At 45.7% G+C, this 21,229-nt stretch overlaps 1 protein-coding gene across 4 annotated transcripts in view; it reads left to right on the forward strand.

Moving 5' to 3' along the window:
- The window catches only part of CACNA1H (calcium voltage-gated channel subunit alpha1 H), a 121,178-nt gene that overhangs the window by 54,563 nt on the left and 45,386 nt on the right, over positions 1 to 21,229 (forward strand). For all 4 annotated transcript variants that reach the window (XM_086759383.1, XM_086759382.1, XM_086759380.1 and 1 more), the window contains exons 9-12: positions 15,477 to 15,628; positions 16,654 to 16,839; positions 17,498 to 17,615; positions 19,244 to 19,399. In XM_086759383.1, coding sequence (XP_086615509.1) covers positions 15,477 to 15,628; positions 16,654 to 16,839; positions 17,498 to 17,615; positions 19,244 to 19,399 — 612 coding nt within the window. The remainder of the gene's footprint in view (positions 1 to 15,476; positions 15,629 to 16,653; positions 16,840 to 17,497; positions 17,616 to 19,243; positions 19,400 to 21,229) is intronic.

Below are 21,229 nucleotides of genomic sequence, written 5' to 3' on the forward strand. Positions count from 1 at the left end.
AGAAATCCAGGAAAATGTGTTGCCTAGGAGGACACCTGTTTATGGGCAAAGCCGCTTTTTAAGTGCGAGCTCACTTCTTCACCTTGTTAACGCAACTGCCTCTCAGTTTGACCTCTCTTAAAAGGTTTGAATGCCTATAAATTAAGGTACTCTTGATGTCTGGGCTAATGAAGTCCTGTGTCTCCTCTGCTTAATTTTCTAGTTTATAGAGAGAGGTTCAGCATTGCTCAGGAGTAGCCAGGACTGGACCCAGGGTTGGTTTGCACCTGACTGATAGAAAAGGTAATTCTGGGTTGGGTAGCAGAGAGGTGGGCGTGATCAGAGGATGCTTCTCTGTAGTAATCTGTGCTTCTCTGTTGCTAGCACAACCACCTCAGGCAACTTCTACAAGGGATTAACTCAGAAATAAAAAAAAAAAACACATCATCAGACAGCACAGGAGGAACCTCCTTGCTGTGCTCAGATGTCGAAAGGTCGCAGTGGTTTAGCAGCACCAGTCCAGGTCCACGGTCACCAAGGCAATAGCTCATTGCCATGGAAACCCTCGCCACCTTCTCAAGCAAGAGCATTTGAGCAAGTCCTGATGTTTAGCAAATAATTGCTTGAGATCCACTGTGTATCCCACCCCTCAGCACATCTGGAGACTAAGAAATAAAATAATTTGACAGCTTTCACCATGATCTATCCATCTGGGAAACCCATGAGGAGGATTTCCACCAGGGCAGAAACATTTGTGAGCTTGGTTGCTTTCTCAAGGGCTCATTGTTTGCACATGGTTGGTGTAGCTTTACTAGTTTATTAAAGCCACTATGCTGGAGATTGCATCTAAGTTCTCTTTCACTCCCACCCTCTACAAATAAAACCTTGTGTTGCTGGTTTCATGTGAGAACTGAGACAGCTGTTTGGAGGATACAGATCAGTTTGGCTTATTCCTGGGGTTGCCTCTTCAGCAGGGAGTGGTTGGCCTTTTTCCCAGGGCAAGGAGCTGGACCAAAACCCTGGTGAGGCTGGCGTAGCTGTGAGGTCTGGTTGGAGCAGAGGGCTGGAGCAGCCATTCCTGTGTTCCTGGTCCTCATGGGTCTTGCTGCAGGAGAAGCATCACTTCTGCTAGTCAGAGCCATGGCAGGGATGTGAAAAGCTGCCAGGAGGAAAACCTTAGTGTGGCATGGAGGAAGGTTGCAAATTAATTATTTTTGTTTGTTTGAGCTGTCACTGTCTGACAGACTTTCCCCAGGTGATGCACGGTGCGGGCAGCACAGCAGGTTGGCAGAGCCATGCAGTTCAGTCAGGGTTTGCAGAGTGTCTGGGCTGTGCCCCAGCGCTGACGTGGGGGAGCAGGCCGTGCAGCGAGCCGGAGCTTGTTTCCTCTGCCTGGAGGGTTTTTCCTGACGTGGCTCCTGCACGCGGCGTGGGATCAGGATGGGAGCGTCATGGCAAGGCGGCACAGGGGACAGCATGGTCTGCGCAGAGCATGAGGGCCAGGTGCAGCCTGGTGTCATGGGAGGAGGAAGAGAAAAGGCTACCTGAACCAGGCATCTTCTGGAGAGAAATTGCTGTGAGATGCTAAATCCGGAGGAGTTTGCTGCCTCTTTTACCTTTGCTTTTTCCACCTCGCAGCTCCCCTTGAAATGACAGCAGTGCATAATTGCATCACTTTGGCGTTCACGGCATCAGAGCTGATGATTTGAGAGGTGTTATTATTGGTGCCATTAGCAGTGTAATTAGTGTTAGCATACCAATCCCCTTTGCCCAGCGCACCAAGGCTGAACGAACAACCTCCCGAACCAGATCCGTCCGCTCCGCTGGCTTGGGAAGAGTCTCTGCTCTCAGGTGTTCCGCAGTCCTACAGCTTCTGCAGCTCAGCGCTGCAGCCTCCTAGTAGTAGTGAATTACAATAATTTTAATTACTCTTACCATTATTAGAGCTAATATAATTGAATTTCATTATTTTAGCAGTGATTTAATTTCATTATATAAAATCAGAGTGACTACACTTTTTTTTTCCTGAATCATTTTGTTCCCATAACAATAGAAACATACTGCAAATCCAAAGCATGCTTGGGAGTGAGGCGTATTTCGTGCAAAAGGAACAAGAAAAATGCAATAGAAAGTCACCTCCTCATTTTTAAGTCTTGTTTTCCAGATTTCTGTGTTCCTTTCCCAATATTAGAAATATTTCAAGAGAAATGCATTGCAAAGGCAGTACAGTTATTTTCTGTGAATTTTGTTCCTTGGTCACCTCTGAATATTGGTGGTGGTTTAATATCATTTCATGTCAGTGGGATTTTTTGTCAAGAATGTGAAAACGTGGAGGCACTGGGCCATCTCCAAACTCAGTGGTGGTTCCTCTGGATTTGAGGAATTCTGCCAGGTGAAAATCCAATAGCTGTCTAAGATACAACCAGCTGCTGTGAGGAGGAATGAGAGCTGCTGAGCTCTCCTGCTGATTTCTGCTCTCATCCATTAATTCCAAGCTTTCACATCGCACAATGTCCGAGTGATGCTGCCATGCTGAAGGGCAGCTCTGTCTTGTCGTTCCTTTCGCAGTTCTTGTGTCCTTTCTTGCCTTAGCAAGACAAAGTGCTCTTGTCTCAGGGAGCAAGAGGGATGACAGTGATTGTAGTTGTTATTTTTAAATTGCTGAGCTGCAATGTTTGTATTGCACACATGCGAAAGCTAAAATGGGGCAGTGAGCTCCCAGGAGCGGCTTGGTCCCTTGTCTCCAGCAGAAATATCAGCATTGTGTTGCTCACCACTGCCTGCTTGCTCTGACCATTACCAGAGACACACCTGAAAGACCAGGACCCAAAAGCCATCCTTGCCCTTCGCAATAGCACGTGCTGCTGGCAAATCCAGACTCTGGTTTTGTAGTTTTTGTCTTTGCTTTTTCTTTTTGATCATTGTGGGTGGTTTTAATTGCCACTGTAGTGTGATGCTCGTGGCGAAGAAGAATGTATCAATAATTCACTTCCAAGAACAGCGTGGCGGCTCTAAAGTTCCCATCTGCCTGCTTTGGCTGCAGGCTAGAGCGCCCTGGGCTGTTAGCAGCATTGTGTTCTCAGGGACAAAAAAAAAAAAATAGCTTGTAACAATTGCTTGGATTGCTTTGGGTTTGCTAGAGGGGAGGAAAGGTGGATTTCCCCTGAATTTGTTCTCCTGGCTCCTAGGGTATCTTTGATGCAGAGCAGAGAGGAGTTGCTGCCTGTATTACAGATGTGGATTGGCAGATAATCATTTCCATGCTGATGAAGCTTTTGAATCTTAAGCTCTTGATGAGTGTTTCTGGAAGCTGCAGAGAAACTGTATCAAAACTGGGTTTGTACCAAGTGCAATCCTGTCTTGGAGGACAAAAGGCTGGAAGCTCTCCTGGCTGTGTTGACCCCACAGGATGTCCCTGAGCTTCATCAGCTTATGAAAAAAGTGATACCAACCCTAGCAGTGCCTTGAATCCTGAGAACACAAGGGATCTTTTCAGTCCAGTGTAACAAAAATCACAGTAGATAGAGCTCAACTCACCTAGTCCATCCTCTTGCTCTAAGGCAGGATCACGTCTTCCTATATCAGGGCCATAAGCGGTTTCATATCTTCCAGTACAACCCCAGAAGGTAAACATCCTTGGTTTAATGGAAGTCTCTGCGCATCCCGAAGGGAAGCCCATAGAGAACTGCCTGTGCCCAAATGTCTTATACATGTTAGGACCAAGTGAGAGACTAGACATTAGTCTGGGAGTTAGGAAAAGAGCTTGAGAGTCATGACATTGGACATCTCATTGTAGACACTGAACCTTGCCTTGGTGATCCAAGAATGAAGACTTAAGTAGGCAACATCTGTAAGATACACCACCAGTTTTTCTCCTGATGACCACCAAACATTTTTGTTTTCTTCTTCTACCCCAAGATTCTTGAACCTCAGAAGAGGTCTCCTAATCTTCTTCCATCTTGTCTTCTTCCACTTAGCACTCAGAGGTCAATTATGGCAGATTGCTTAAATTTTTCTGAAGAAATATCCTCTGTTTGAACTTATTTCCCCATCAGGCCACTTCAGCTTCCTCTCCTTGGGCTAAAAAGATGACTAAGTTAAGATCTTTGTCAGATATAGACTAAACATATTCCCCATCTTGTTTTTCCCATCAGCAGTCCTCTATCATGTCATCTTGATGTTCCTCATCTCCTAATACCAGTACACAGCCCACAGATCACGAATGTGCATTTTTCAAAGGGGACTCTCCATAAAGGTCTATTAGCAAGGGATGAGTAATGGTTTGACAAAATAGATTTAAGTGGCCCCTTCTGAATCATCTTGGCAGTAATAGAAAGTGTGTGTCCATTTTTTTATTAAATATTTCCAGTGCCATTATCTGGGGTGAAGTAAACAACGTCTATTGAGTTTGCCTGCTAATGACAACCCAAAGGCCTTTGATCTCCCTGTTCTCAGAGAGCAAGGCTGTTGCTTGGATGTGGATAAAGATCATGTAATCATTGCTAAAGGTGCTTCTTGCAGTACAATCAAAGAGTTTGGAAACGGTTCTTTATTGCCTCGATGTTTGTGCTCCTGCCACCCTTAATGGACGTCGTCAAAGCCGCCTGTGATGGACATCCTATAACCTCTGCACGGTCAGAAATACACAGTTGTACTTTGGCTGCGAGATTTCAGCAATGAAAATCAACAATTAACTTTGATTTCTTGTGCGGACTCCTTGAGGCAGGGCCTCTGTGTTCATTTTTGTCTGAAAGGGGCTGTAGCATATTTCCGTGTGTTTTGCGTCTGTCCTTTTGTAGCATGTCTCACAGTACTGTGTGCTTTTGCTTAAATTCTCCAGCTCTTGAAATATTGTGACTCAGTTTACATCTAAAAGAAAAAGATAGACCCTAGCTCTTTTTTTTAGTTAATGGTATGGAATACAAGATATTTTCATACTAAATATAAAAAAAATAAGAAAAAAGAAAATAAATCAGTATTAATGATGCGGGTTTTTGTTTTTTTTTTTTTTAAGTGCATGCTTTGTGATTAGCCAGCAAAGCTGATTTCAGGGATTAGGCTGATGGGTTTTGACCATTTGGTGTTGACTTCAGCATGGATAGTCATCAAGAAAAAAAAAAGATTTGCAATGGGCAAGAATTGTGTGGATATGATTCCTCGTGTGAGTGTAATTTTTTTTATGGCAAGGGATAAGCCAAATATATTGGATGAGAGTCAACACAGACCTTGCTAAGAAATGTCACGCCTCACAGATCTGCTGGTTCTTTGAAGGACTCCACCAGCATATGGATGGGAATGATTCAGGCTGTATAATTTCCTTGGATTTTCGCCAGAGGCTCTTGAAGGAGCTAAGCCGATGTGGGGTGGGATGGCAGTCTGCTCATGGGGAGAAGCACGCTCCTATTTAACAGCTGCTTGAGGGAAGGGGTACAAGTAACCTTTCTCAGTCCATTTCTGAACCATTGGGAAGCTGCCAGAGGCATCTCCTGATGCGCTGCGGGACGCGTGCTGTCCTGCGTGCTCCTCAACGATGCTCCAGTCACGGCATTGCTGAGCGTGAAGGGTCGATCGTGGCTTCCCTTGGCACCCAGCTCAGCCTGAACAGGCATTTCCTCACTTGCACCAGCACTGGAGGAATGATAAATCGTTCACCATCCTCATATTTAGGCATATTTCTATTTTTCTTCTTTTTCAATGAAACTCATCGGTGTATTAGTACTGACAGGGGTGACCAGTTCGCAGAGCCCGCACTCGAGCGTCTCTCTTCAGGCAAGCTTTTCCAATGCGCTCGGCATATTGCTGGAGGCATTCATCCTTGGTTGTTATCTGGAGAGCTGGCTCCTTCCTGCTGTGACTTCTTGTTTAATAACTAAACCTGAGCACTTCTGGCCTTGTTTGAGGCGGGTATTTTATAGGGTTTGGATTTTTTTTCATTGTAAGGTTTATTTTTTCAGCCATCTGTCAGACCAAGTGATCCTCCATCAAGATATAATCCCGCTGATTGGCCTACTTTTCAGGAATAGTAGCTTTAGTTTTGTCTGCTGCTGCTGACAGCGTTTCAGATTGCCCAGCTCCTTTCCTCCTGAGGGTGGAAAAGACAGCAATTGATCTAATCCAGCTTGGCGTTTATGCCACTTGAAATGAAATTGCATTTTGCTGAATGAAACTGAGAAATGGGAAAGTAATACCGCAAATATGTTGTGCCATGTGGGACCTTCTGCCTGGGCAGCTTCCTAAGGAAGCTACAGCCGAGTTGATTATCCCAGAGAACACACTCTGATCTGTAGCTCTTGTTGCAAGACACAGAAGTGTGGCAGCCAAGGTTTCTTCTATAGAAAGCACTCCCAGCCAGGAGTCAATACCAAGTAAACTTGAAAGATTCTCACAAAAATCCCAGAATTGTTGGATAACATTAACTCTAATGGCTTTTAAAAAAAAAAAAAATGCTGGAGTACATCACACTTGCATGCAGCTTGCTCTGTTCCTCCACCGCTGCCCTGTTTGCAGCTCCAGAAAGGAGCAGCGTGTTTTGCATTTGGCTGGCCGTACGCAGCTGGGTAAGTAATTATTAGCACTGACTTTCATGCTACAGACCAGAGAGGTAAAAGCAATTCCATGGAGCATTAGGAGATCAAGTAGGTCAATTGAACGGAGGAAAAATTACCATCAGCTATCTTCAATTAAATTGTTATCGCTCCACATGAAGGATCCCATTTAAAGGAAGACATAAAACCTGAGTAGAGGTGACTGAGAGAATAAATTCTCCATTTTTAATTCCGAAGCTAGAGAGTGAATATTCATCAGTAGGCATGAGGAGGAAATCTCTCTTTCCTTCTGTTTCCAGCCTGCTTTTAAGTAAAGTACATTTGGAAATCTCTCAGCAAATCATTTTTTTCATCAGACGGCTCAACTCATCAAAGTCACAGCTTTGACACCTAAACCCTTCCTGAGAAGGGCTCTTGGTTCTGAGAGGTTATGGTGTCTGGCTGTCAAACACGGGGCAGAAGGCCCCTCAGAACAGCAAACGTCGTGGTGACCAGGGCAGTCTGCTAGGAGCTGGGGCATCCTGGTTCAAGTCCCTGGGCCCTTTCCAAGCCCAGAGAGCATAAATAACTTTCAGCTGTGCTCATGTGCATGGGAAAGCACCATCTGAACCATTTTTTTCTCATAAGAGAAGTTATGTCATCTGAAGGCAAGGCAATTTCTGTGATTTGAACCATAGTCTGTATTGACTAAACTGGTTTGAAGTTGATTTTAAGACAGTAAGAGTCCTATGTTGTAGTAAATAAACTACATCAAAATGGTTTACAAAGGAAATACTTTCAAATGCAGAAATTGAAAGGCTGACTTGCTTTTTTTTTTTTTTTTTTTAATGGGCAGGGAATGCAGAGGAGGAAAGAAGCCAAGTCTTTAATTGCTTGGGGTTTTTTTTGTTTGGTTTGTTTGGTTGGTTGTTTACTTACCTTAGCAATATCAGAATTATTCTGTTTGATCTTGACAAGCAAAAAAAAAAAAAGGGAGAAAAAGAAAGGTCAAAGTGTGGCCTTCACATTTACTGGCAATCTTCTGAGATGTCCCTTACATTCCCTGACTTCGGCTCGAGCTTCTGGCTCTTTAAACTCCCTCGGAGAGGACCTTTTCCCGAGCTGCTTCAGAGGCATTAGCATGAAGTAGCTGTAAAGAAAAATAAGCACATGGCTTGCAGAGCATAGGGCAACCTTGTCTCTTCTGCACCTAATTGCTGCAGTATTGAGTCCGTGCTTGTGAGATGCTGCGGCTTGCCTCCCTCACCCGTTTCGGAGCCAGGGGTGCCTTTTTGACAGAGCCGTTTGTACTCCTTCACCCGTTTTGGTTCCACATCCCAGCCCAACCAGCGCTGCCTTTTTGACAGAGCCTGCAGACACTCCCAGAGCACACGGGCCTCGTTTGCTGGGATTTCAGGCACGCGCCGTTATTTTCAGTAAGGTGGTCACCAGCGCTCAACCTCCACACAGGCTGGGCAGAAGCTTGGGGAGCAGCACACAGATCCCTCTAATGGCACCATTTCTGCATCCCGGTATAAGTCCGCAGCCATATTGGGGCTGTTCTTGTCCCAACTGTGTAAAGTGGGAAGAGGCAGGACAACATTCCTCTGCCTGGGTGATAAATACCTGCTGTGACTGAGGAAAGGGACTGGCCCTCAGATGCCAGCAGGTAGAGCATCCGCTCTCGTGCTGGGTGGCTGATGACGTTGTTCTGGACAGGATAAATCATTAATAGCCTCAGGGGTGCTCGAGGTGACAGATTCTCCTACATGCTCCATTAAGCATTTAGAAACTTCAGCCTGGGCCTGTCCCATGCCATGTCTGGTTGCTGGGCTGACTTTGGAGGGGTGTGAGCTTGTGCCCAGGAGGGCAAGTGCCTTTGTCTTTGTGTCCTTTGGTCAAAATTTGCTCTGTGGCAAAATGCCAGTGATGTGACTGTTAGTTACAGCTCCTGGTCCAAGGGTAGAACCTACCTGAGGAGGCCAGGGCTCCTCCATAGTTGAATTTGCTGTAGGAAAAGGATATGGTCAAGAAATTGGTGCTTGATGGAAGTTTACAAAGGAGTGAGCATGCAAGAAACACAGCTGAGTGTTTCAAATACAAACTCTGAGCTTGTAAGAGCACAAGGGTTTGGAAATCACTGTGGAAGCAGGTGAACTGTGGTGCGTGGGGAGGAGGGGACCTCTGGGTGCCGTGAGGACTGGGATAAATCAGCCACCTGCAAGGAGAGGAAAAAAAGGAGACAGGCTGTGGGCTAGAGACCCCTGCACTTTCTTGATGGGTAAAACCCAGCCTCCTTCAGTCCCATGCAATGTTTTATCCAACCCTTCATCCTATATTCAGAAGGCACATGGGTCCAGGGTTGCAGACGGATGCTCACTGCATAGCACAGTGGGAGTCTGCCTGTAATATTAATATTGTACACACATTCCATACATGTTCTAACTTTTTAGAAAAAAAAATTAGAGGAATATTTTGTAATTTTTATGTCTTTAGCAATTTCATTGATTCGCTCCCCTCCTGTGGTGCCAGTGCTTCAAACTCTTTTAAGCTATTTTCCACATTTTTTGAACGATATTTTGTATTTTAAAAGTCTAATCCCTCCCAAACCATTGCTTTAATCTGTCCCAGAAAACTGGCTTTCATCTCACGATTGCTTTCACAGTGGCACATGAACCCTACAAATGTAATATGGAGCCCCGTAATCCATCAGTTAAACAGATTAGTTGTGTAGGAGGCTGTATGGCTCAGTGAGTAAGGCAAGCAGGCTTTACTCTCCCTTCAGAGAAGAAAAGCTGGCTCGAGTACAGCTCCGTGCCCTGCAGTCGATGCGCACTGGAGATGCAAAGGGCTTCCTTCCGCCTTGCAGATCTCATGGCAGGGATGGGCCCTGGAGGGTGGCTGGTTGTGCTGGCTCGGTTCTCTCGGATGGGCGAGCACAGATGGCCGTCACAAGATGGAAAGGTGAAGCGTGAGGCTGAGCTGCTGAGAGGCACCATCTCCCCCCTCCACTGTGAGAGAACTGCACTGCGGTTGGTATCCCTTTGCGTGTTTTTTTGTGACTGTCACCTTTTTGCGGCTGGTGACATCGTGACCGAGGCTGCGGGTGTCCTGGTATCACCTGTGTATCTGTGCAGCATGCAGACACCTCTTGGAAAAGTAGAAATTCTTGAGTTCCTATCGTGACCCTGCCTATGGCTCACTGTGTGAAGCGGATCGTAAAACCCCCATAATTAGGTTTCCTTTCAGTAGGGTGGAGCAGAGCCTTCACACCCCGTTACCGCAGATCAGGCAGAGCCGCAGCTGATGCCGCTGCCTGGCCTCTGGAAGCTGGTGTTTGGAAGGAGGAGCAGGCTATCCAAAAGTGCTGGAGGTTGGCCTGTTCCTTCTGGGTGGTGTTCTGTGGATGGCGGTTACTGGATCTTTCCTAGGAAGTATCAGGAGCAACCCCTCCGTTAGTCCTTGGGCACAGCTCACAAATGCCTTTGCAACCTATGAACTTATGAGAAGTAACATTGCTTAGGGCTGGGTGGGATATCCAGTATTGCACTGATTGCTGTGGTTTGGCTTTATTGATCTAAAAAGTTGTGGTTTGGATTTTCCCTCCCTCTTCCACCTCAGTGTAGTTAGCCTGAATGCCTTCTCCCCAGCTCCCTGCCTCTCTCCTGCATTCCCTTTGGCTTTTAATTCTGTGAAATGGGGATGATGCCAGAGACTGCAGACAGGTGAAATCTGTTGCAGTGGAATAACTGGTAATTGAACTGGTAATTGGAAAATTAGAGTCTCACAAAAATGGGGCAAAGAGGGAAAATACAGAGTGTCCGGAAGCAAAGCGCAAAGTGACAGTTCGTTATACCTCCCCTTCCTGTCAGAGTCTCTGCAGACCAGACTTCAAACTAGAAAGCAGAAAAGCCAACATAAGCGAGTGCTCAACATCCAATTGACAGCTTTAGGCCCAGGACTAGAGAAAAAAACCAACACGAGTGCAAAGGATGTTTCTGAGACTAAATGTTCTGGGTTTGTTTACCGCTCCTCCGCGTCTCTGCCAGCCTCGGCTCTCCCTGTTCAGGAGGAGTCGAACAGCTGCTTTGGGCTCGAGGGGGATTTCTGAAGCAAAGCACATCTTTTACTTTGGAAACTTCCTTCCTTGTTCGTTCAGCAGGAGGGACCAGGTGTCTAACAGCCCTTTTCTCCAGTGTGATGCAGGGATCGTTATTTCTACTCCATACCAGAGCAAAACAGAGCCCCAGCCAAGGCATGGAGCCATCCTGCCCGTGATTGAACCTACACTGTGTAAAATAGGTGGTGTGGATGCAGGAGTCAAAAGAGACAAGGTAAAGACAGGTGAGAGGAAAAAGAGAGGCACAAAGAGACAGTAACTTGCTTGAAGAAATGCAGTAATTCAAATGCACAAGGAGAATCTAAGACTGCAAAGTCCTCCTCCTGTTCTTCATCCTCTGCTTGTAGGAGCCATCAATAATTTTACCATTATGGGTTTCTCTTCTATTGACTTTCTCCCGATTCCAGGAAGGCTCTGGGGTTGTGCTGCGTCTTGCTAAAACCAGAAGTATCAGATTCTCAGAAAGAAACTAGTCTTCCAAGGCTTTCAGACCCAAACTATTTAGAAAAGGATTTTTTGTCTGTTTATCTGAACTCGGAATGAACTGCTGAAACATTTGAGGTTTGTCCCTAATAAAAACATGGTTTTGAGTCACTGAAATATTCCACAGCATAAATACGGTCTTCAAAGCGAGCAGAGGTGCTTGTGCTTTCCTGGGATGTGTTTTGCCTGGGGTCAAGGCTAAGTGTTACTTTACACTTGTATTCAAGGTTGCTGAAGTCTTACAAATTGATCCCATACAGTTTCTGCCCTTCTCCTGGATAGTGGGAAACGTACTCCTACAGCCAAAATATGAGGATTCATTTGAATTGGAAATCTGTAAAATTTGTACTCAGATCTGAACCTTTTTTCTGAACGTTGCCTGGACCTGCCAGTGGGACTTACAGGTTGAAGCGCTCTCTGTGCTCATTTTTGCTGACTGTCTCCATCCTGGCAGTTCCCATTCCAGCCTCTACATCTGGCACTGTCGACCCTTGTACCAGCGTGGCAGCAGTGCCCACCATCTGCATTGCATCCGTTGTGGGGATTCCTGAGCGTTTTGCAGCCTCCTGCAATGCCACCTGGTTGCCATTTGGCCTGTCCTGCCTTTGAAAACCTGGACCAATATAAAGGTCAGTCATCCCAGCGGCAAAAGATGTGGACATATCCAAAGCTGATGAGGGGTCATGTTCTCTCACTGTCATTTGACAAAGGAAGTTCTCACTGATGCAGTTTGGAGCCCTATGGTGGGCAAGTAGTTTCTCCTGCCAGAGTTGTTAAAGTTTACGAAGTGTTTGGCAAAAAGCAAAAAATACCAGTTTAGAACTGCTCTCTTGGAAATGCATCGCTATAATGCCAACCTTTGTTAACCATTTCTTGCTAGAAAGGAAGTTGCATTTCGTGACACGACCACATCACAAGCAAAAAGCCTGACATTTCATTTTCTGAGAAGGTCAAAACAAGACATTGCAGCAATTTTAAGCTTTGTTGCAACTTCATTTTCTTCCAGCCAGCAAGTTTGACAAAAATAATCCTTGCCATTAAAAGTTTTGTTTTTCAGCAAATCGACGTTTTGTTTTTTCCCAGAGTTAAAAAAAAAAAAAGCTCCTGGAAAAATTCCTGCTCTGGGCTTGGCTTAAATCTGAACAAAACAACAGTGTCTCCTAGTGGCTGACTCCAGGGGAATGGCCAAATCCATCTCGGCTTTCAGGTGTCTCTTCGTGGAGCCTCCTCCTAGATCTTTCCTCATCAGGGAGTGAGAGAAGTGGGAAATGAATTGTATTCTAAGCAACCAACCATTTCATAAGCCATAAAAATATCTATGGCAGGCTGTTTTCTGGGCTCTGGTTGGTGTTGAAAGAAGGTAATTACATTTGAAGGCTGTATCGCTGGATGCTTGGCTCATCTGCTGTTCAGCTTCCAGTCTAATAATACAAAAGCTCACATCAGCAGCTAGCCAGCATGCAGGGCTATCCATCCTTGTCTTTGCCCAGTGGGTCCTGCCTCCCTGTCACTGCGGGACTGAGCTCCAAACGTTTCGCGTTACAGCAGCCCTTGTCATCGGATTAGTTCTGCCTCACACCAAATATGATCACTAAAGGATGATGAAGATCTCTCGTCTGAAGCACAGTTGGCTTTGCAGTGTCAGCTTCCTGTCCGTCAGCCTTGCCCAGGCGTCACCCCGTCATCTTGATCTGCTGGATCAGCTCCTCGTCACAGCTCTGGATGATCTCATCTAGGCTACCTCCTTGTCCTCTCCTTTCCCTCTTCCTCCTGCTGTCTCTCCCCTCCCCTGAGAGACCGCTGCAGCTTTTCTCCTGTGCTCCCTGAACTCGCACGTGAAGGAAAAGTTACAGCGCTGGAGAGTAAGCAATGACACCCAGTTGTGGAAGGAAACTGGCAAAGCAATTCAAGCAACTATATCAGCACGTTAACGGATCGCAATGCCGTGTGTTCAGCAGGCCACAGAAGAATCTTGGCATTGGCTTAGGAAACATGGGATTTTAGAGAATACAAATTATTTTTCTTTGCCTGAGGGTGTTTTTAAGTGTCTTCAGCTTAGGCTTTTCAGGCTGGACACTGACTTTTTTGGTAATGACTCCTGAGATTGTCTTCTCGTATTTGCATGACGCCAGGGTTAGGGATTTTGAAATGATGTCTAGCTATCTCAGTTTTCATTATAAAATTGCGACCCTTGGCAGCACATCTGGCAGCAGCAAGGTGACCTTGGAGAACTCTGAATTAATTTTTACTTCAGCGGATGAGACTGCTGCTGTATTGCAGGGTACGAGGTGCTCTAGTACCTTCTAGAACTCTCAATGGGCGGGTTCTTTGTTTCCCAGCCAAAAGTGCTGCAGAACAACTCTGTCCTTTCAAAGCTGCCCAAGCTGTTGATTCTGTCATTAATTTCCCAGCCTCAACACCTTAACGAGCCATCCTCAGCCTGCAGTGAACGCCCTGTCCCAAGGAGCCCTCAGTCTGCTGCCTGGAGGGATGCAAGAATTCAGCGAGTTATTTTGCTTCTTGTTAAGAATGCCCTTGCATAACCCTGGCTGCAGAGAAACCAAACGTGCCAGCCGCACGCTGCTCCTGACAATAGCTCGAGGACGCTGCGAGCGTGGTGTCCTGTCACTGCTGTGGCTTACTCAGTCCCTGTGGGGAGGCTGGTTAGATGCCATCCCAGAGCAGCCCTTTTCTTCAGCTGCGTTTTCATGGCAAAGGGAAAACCTCTGCCCAGGTTGTTCTGGCGTTGCCAGGGAAGGGAATAGCACGGCCAAGCGTCGGTTGATGTTAGGGAGGGAATCGCCATCCCTGCAGCAAGGAAGGTGTGAGGAGGGCAGCCCAGTGATTGTGCTGTTCAGATGCACTGTGCGGCCATCTAGGCCACCCCTTGCTGGAGATTAAAAAACTGAAAACTGCGCAGTCGTTCTCCTGGTGTCCCTTAGTAATTAGTGTATATGGATTATAATCGTGAGGACTGAGGCTCTTAGTGCTCTTTCTCCTGTGTAAATGGCTGAGTGAAAGACAGTCTCTTGCATAAAGTAATTTAGCCTATGAATGATTGTTCATTAGCAGCCCACAGACTGTCACTGCCTGTAGTAGGGGATGTGCGGGCTCCTCCTGCGCTCCGGTTAACTCTTTCACCCTCTCCTTCAGTCGCCAGGGGTTCAGTTTGCAGAGTGCGGAGGCAAATGTGGCTGTGCCACAGTTTTACAGTGGTCTTCTCTCTTCACGGCCTCAAATAACGCAACATCCCCGAGAAAGTACCAACTGCTAACGTAGCATCTAATGATGGATGGGGTATAAAGGAAGCTATTATCAGTCAGGAGATGAGTCAGATATGAAAATAACACCTTTTTCTAGACAATATTATTACACTGAGGAAATGAAAAAGACACGTTTTCTTTCGTAAAGGAGCAGGCCTTGAGTATTAGAAATGCGCATTGCAGAGCCTGGTGCTGTTTGAGGGAGTAGCTCCAGTAAGTGAGCGAACCCCATCCCGCCTTTTACGTCTGTCCCTGCTGTGCCCTGTTTTGGAGCCTGGGTGCTGGGCAGATATTGCGGAGCTTCCCGGGAAAGGAACATCTAAGGTTCTGTCTGAAAGGCAAGGTTGTAGCCCAGGGTGATTTGGTGCTGGTGAGAGAGGAGGGGAATGGAAAAGTCAGTTCTTGGATTTAATCTGTATGCAGTCTCCTACGCGCAGAGAAACCCACACTGATCCTGGAGGAAATCCTGATGCTCAGGGCCATACCACTGTCATTTTAACAAAATCTGCTGTACGTTACCGGCCAGGACTTCAGGAGGAAAACTCATCTTGGGTTTTTTTAGGGGATCATTTCCAAAGGGAGATAAATATCTCAAGGCAGGTAAAAATGTTGATCCTACTGACTTTCACTGGTATTTGTTTTCCTAATTCTTTTAAGAGATGTCTGCAAGAGAAGTGCTTTGTTTGTATGTGAGTAGAGCTGTGCTGTATTGACAGTGCTCCTGCTTTGGGTATCTCAGAATCCATAAAGCTCTGCTGGGGTTGCTGTGCTAGCCGTTCACGTGGATAGTTGTATCTTGCAACAGTGAGCAAGCCCTCTCCTTTGCATAGCTTTAGTTTGCTGGTCCCACATACTGGGCACAGTTGTTCTGCAACTGCTCCAGAAATGGGCTGGGATTCTGTGTTTCCAGTAAGACTCACAGGGACTGTCCATGAGGCTTGTCTGCTGTTCCCCTCAGATGATCCCCTCTACGGCTCTCCAGAAGGAACACTGGAAGGTGTAGCATTTCTGCATCATTACCACAAATCCCAGAGCGGGAGGAACGTACCAGCCTTTAGTCATTTCCTTTGTGCCTCTGTTTGACTGTGTTGCTTTTTTGCCCCACAGCCGGACGAGTTGACCAATGCCTTGGAGATCAGTAACATCGTCTTCACGAGCATGTTTGCCCTGGAGATGCTCCTGAAACTCCTTGCCTTTGGCCTCTTCGGCTATATCAAGAACCCCTACAACATCTTTGATGGGATCATAGTTGTCATCAGGTCAGTGCCAGTTCTTTCTCCACTCAGACTTTTCTGCTGAGGGCTCAGACCCATTGGGGAGAGGGATGGGGAACAGGAATGACGTGGCATGTGGCAGGACTCGCTGTCTATGATGGGCTATAATTACGCTGGCCTTTTAGATTCCTGTCATTAGAAGGACCGTCCAAAGTAAATGGACCTGGCAGATAGAGAACAAAGTCTATTTACGCCACACATCTGGCACTGTGTTCAATTTTCCATTGAAGTGCAGAACGGCTGGTCCTGGGAAAGGAGTACTGTGAGTGTCCGTATCCCAGCAGCGTGCCCTGCCTCTTCTGAATTAACACATAACTCGGGCTGGAATAGGGCGAGCAGGACGGTAAGAGAGGCAATCATTCTGCTGTCCTCTCCCAGGGCAACGCTATCCTAACCTAAACTGCTACGGTCACACCACATGTGAGAAGCTTGGGCAGCACCTCTCTGTGCTGAGATTCTTTCTAGCAGTACTGTTCACCCCTCGGTCAGTAATTTGGGGCAGAGAAGTCAAGGCAGACACAGAAGGTGTAAACCAGGATAGTGCTTTTGGCTTCAGTTGGCCCATCCTTTTGATTTGGAGAAGTGAGGAGCAATAGAGGCCCAGAACAAAGGCCAGTCTGTGGCCTGATCAAACCAACCCACCCCAACAAGTGTAAATCCCTCTGGATAACAGCTTGGTACAAAACTGTGATCCACATTTTCTGGCTAGGCTTGTGGCTGATTGTACTGACGCAGACTAGCAGGAGACATGCTGTGTTGTGAAGAGCCACGGAAAGTACAGGGATTAAAGAATCAAGAAACTAGCTGTAAAGGATATAGGTTCTGCATGAGCCTGTGTGTCTGCACAACTGGGAAGTGAAGGTGTTTTTCAGAAGGAAGAAAACAGCAGGCAAATAAACTACCCCTTTAGGGCTTAGATGGTGTGATACCCTGTAAGAAACCAGCTTGCTCCTGGCTTTCACAGTACAGTACTGATGTTTACATTTCTTCTCCTTCTGGTGTTCCTGCAGCGTCTGGGAAATCATCGGCCAGTCAGATGGAGGCCTCTCTGTGCTGCGAACTTTTCGGCTGCTCCGGGTACTAAAACTGGTGCGTTTCATGCCCGCCCTCCGTCGCCAACTGGTGGTCCTGATGAAGACAATGGACAATGTAGCCACCTTCTGCATGTTGCTTATGCTCTTCATCTTTATCTTCAGGTACCAGAGGCTGCAGCTCTCCTTTGATTAGTTGTTCAGCTTGCTTCAGTAATATGTAGATTAGAATAACGATACGCTGCATTTGCTGGGCTGCCTACTTGATAGAAGTGCTCACAATAGACTGACAAGCAGGCACTCAACGGACTATTTACCTCTTTTCAGTCTTCATTTTTCATGCAGTACTGTAATTCTGTAGATGAATGAAGTACACAAACAGATAGCAATTGCTCTGGAGTTCCTGGGAGGCTTGTTTAGCTGTGTCTCAGGAAGCTGTTAGGAACTGGACTCTGAGTATTATATTTGGGATGGAGGTTGTACAGGCTCCAAGACTTCTGTCTGTTTGCCCTCAGGATCCTATTCTTGGAAACCAGATGGATTAGCGAGCTGGTGATATGGTTTGTTATTTTCTAGACAAAGGAGATCCTTGATTTGACTTCAGTGTAGATAATTGTAATAAAACATGATGCAGAAGAACAAAATGGCAGGGTCTGATCAATGATCATGTCAGTGGTGGAGCAGAGCCATTAATCCTGGGATATACCCCTGGCACACAAAGCACTGGGAGGAAAGAGTGTCCCAAAAATCACTACAATCTTTCCTGGAACCATAGTTCACACAATAATGTGTTTCTTCCCTCTCCCTTTTTTCCCCACTCTAGCATTCTCGGCATGCATCTTTTTGGATGCAAGTTCAGCCTGAAAACTGATACAGGCGACACGGTTCCAGATAGAAAGAATTTTGATTCCTTACTGTGGGCCATTGTGACTGTATTTCAGGTAAGCTCTGGATCCTTTGAGAAGTTTTAATGTAGACTGCCTGGACAAGTTATTTCACTTTAAAAAAAAACCCCACAACCAAAACCACCTACTCCAGTAGGTGTCAAATTTGAACTGAAACAGTACTGTAGAGTTATTAGGGCAAAGTGATTGTGTGTGTGAGTTCTGAGTTAGCTGGTTGCTATAAGCCCTGACTGATAGAGAAGCAGTCTACAGTGCATATCTGTTGTCAGTAAAAGTAAAGTCTAAGAAAGCCTGGAAATTCACCCTTATTTTCCTTTCACATAGTCGGTAAGATCAAGACCCACAGTCTGCTGTCGATTCTGCTCCTGTTCTGTAGATCTCTGTCTCCTCACTTGCCTTCACTGCCCAAAAAAAATGCACTTTGCAAATAATTTCATTTAACTGGGAGTGACAAATACTGTTGCAAATCAGAGCTGGAGTTGCTGACTCTCTATGCTGGGAAAGTCTTTGTACCCAAAGTTGTGTTTCCTCTGCAGAGAAGGTCTGTGTCGTGCTTGAAATTACTGACTTATTCCACAATGGAGCAATAAGCTGCTATTTCCAGGGCATTCTAAATATAAAGATTAGTCTTTTCTATTTAAAAGCTCAGTCCTTAGAGTGTAAACAATATTAAGCTAAGTTTCTAAATGCAGAGTAGGTGTTCACCACAGCATCATTTGGGGTACAAACCAGTCTAGAGTCTTCACTGTGAAGAATATAACTTCTTGCAAAGTTTTCCTCCTTCCAAAGGAGCAAGCAGAAATCAGTGTTAGCCTCACCGGTTAATATTTTTCATTTACCACCATAAATACAGATTTCTGCATTTATTCTAACAATCCCTTGGGAAATAAGAGTTGGCACAGAGCACAAGAGCTCAGCCCTGCATCCCATGAAGTTTAATGAGTGGCGTAACTCAGTGCAGCTCACTGCATTCTTATCCCCAAAGCGACTTTGTTTTTAGGAGGGTTAGAGGCCATTTTCATTGTAAGCATGAATTAATGTATGACTCTGTCATTCATTTTTCATAGGCCTCTGGATTTTTGAGCTCCAGGAAAGCTAGGAAAGTGGGAATCCCTGAGGAAGGTCCCTTGGAGCAAGGCTTTGTGAAGATGTGTATTTTTTTGGCCAGCTTGTCAGTGCTGTTACCTAATGGAAACCATTTTACTTCCCTGAGTTTCTTGAGTCACCCCATGTCATTTATCTCATCAAATATCATGTCCCCTACCCTTTCCTTTAGCTCCAGGTGCCTTATAAAGAGCAGCCTGAAAGGAGACAACAGCTCTGGCATTAAGTCTGTTATCTTCTGATGGTTATCAAAGGAGGCAATACAAATAACAGGACTCTACCCATGCATCCTTTACGTTACCATATCTAGGATCTCATCGCTGTGGCCAGCGGTGTGCTAAATCCTGCTGAGAGGGGAGGTTTGTCCAGGAGAGAGCTCTCACATGCAAAGATCTAAATAAAGGAATGTTTTGCTATCTCATCTCCTGAGACCTGCTAACGATTATGCTGAGAAAAGGTCAAAAGGAGAGGAAGAAATGGATGAGTTGGTGTTTGAATGCAGCTGCTGTGCATGAGAGGAGTGGAGTAATTAGAGAGTCTACCCCTTCACCTCTCTGCAGATCCTCACTCAAGAGGACTGGAACGTGGTCCTGTACAATGGCATGGCATCTACATCCTCATGGGCAGCACTCTACTTTGTGGCCCTGATGACCTTCGGCAATTATGTGCTCTTCAACCTTCTTGTTGCCATTCTGGTAGAAGGCTTCCAGGCAGAGGTAAGAGATCTGAGCAGAGGGAGGGAGAAAACTGAGAAGCATGTGTCGGCAAGAGTATAGGGATGAGTCCATGTCAGTGCAAACATCTAGCCATGCAAGCAGCCCTAAATTTAAACTTAAGGGGTGTTGATGAGCTGGGTTGGGCGTGTGAAACTCTTGTGAATCTATCTTTGCAAATAAGGCCCACTGGACTTGGCATGGGACTTGAGAGACCAACACTTCGGTTGATCTGCTGCAGGGTCTGTTGTGTGACCTAGAGGAAATCATTTAGGATGTGTTTAAGTCGCCTAATCTCCCACATATCCTGTGTTTTGTGGTTTTGGTTTTTTTTTTATGGTGGGCCTCAGGCTTTCAGTGCATCTAAACAACGCTAGTTGTGGGGAGCAGGTAGGATGTGAACTGGCTCTCGATCCGAGCCTTTCCTTGTGCCTCTGTCCCTTATGTGTTGTTTGAGGCTAGTAGCACAGCTGTGCTGCAAGGTTACAGACATTAAATTTTGAGATACTTAGGATGATGTAGGACGTGTAAATGCTAAAGAGATTTTTACTTGCACCTGAAAATAATGTCTGTATCAGGTCAGCAAGCAGGCACTTTATGATAAACTGCAGGCATCTCATCTCATCTCATCTGGAAAAGATTAGAGAAATTATTTTATTTCTCAGTCAAAAGTGATATGCAATGTCCTGATCTGAACTAGGCGGGAAGCTTAGCAGCTGTGCAGGCAGTCCTGTGCCACATGAGCCAGAGCAGCAGGCCACACTGGTGTAAGAGGTGTTAGTATAGTGCTGGTGTGAGTCAGGGGCCCCTGCAACCTCTGAAGTTTTCCTTCCCCTCGGCAAGTCCACTCCAGATCTGCTTTCAGCATCCTGAGATGGTGAAACCCACCATCCCCTGCCCTATCCTGCTCTCTCCATCTTCCTTTCAGATCACAGCAAGTCCATTTTGGAGAGATTTTAGATGAGGATGATCTGTTTGGTTGTAAATATAACAATGTATGTGCACGTATATATTACCCAGGAAAAAAAAAAATTACCTTTTTTTAAAGTCCTAGTGCAAATAGAAATTATTTTGAGACTTACCAAAAATCATCAAGTCTCTCTTAAAGCAAGAGTAGTAGCATCAAAAGGGCTTACATCACACTTTGGGATTTTTTTAATTATTACTTATTTCTGCAGCCATCAAGAAGGGAGAGTTTGCTTAGTGCTGTATTGGCTGAAAAGACACAGATTCAGAAAGAAAATGAGAAAATGGCTTCAGTTTTCACCACCTTAGCTTCCAAGGGAAAGAGGAAGAAAGAAATTATTTTTATATAGGTTTTTTTTTTTCACTTCTCATTTTTTTCCCAGAAGTGGTATCATGCTTTTATTTGCTGTGTTTAGATCACACTTAGACGAACCTTTGCTGACCATGGAATATAACTGAAATGTTCATGGACCAAAAACTCCCTTCTCTCACGCCAGCACAGCCAGATTTATGTCTTTCAAGGATCTCTGCATAGATTAATTATTAAAACATCCCTCCTAGCTTCTTTGCAGCACTAGCAGAGGAAAATTAATTGAAACAACAGGAGCCAAGCCCCAGTTTGGAAAAAAACAACCCTGATCTACGTCACTCAGGGCTGTTTCATGGATGCTAAGCACGGCAAGTGCCACCTGCGCACACAGAGAGGACGCAAGCAGTCCAGCTCATCGCTTTCAAAATGAACGGCTCTGAACTGCCTTAGTGGGCATCTTGATGTCTTGTACAGTGGGGCTCATGCCCTGAAGGTCCAGCACAGCTGAGCAAGAAGAGCAAGAAGGTCCTTTTCCAAAAGCAGCCCATACTCTATGT

The sequence above is a fragment of the Chlamydotis macqueenii genome, chromosome 15 (assembly GCF_036417535.1).
Source record: "Chlamydotis macqueenii isolate bChlMac1 chromosome 15, bChlMac1.mat, whole genome shotgun sequence".
In the NCBI taxonomy this organism is placed as follows: domain Eukaryota; kingdom Metazoa; phylum Chordata; class Aves; order Otidiformes; family Otididae; genus Chlamydotis; species Chlamydotis macqueenii.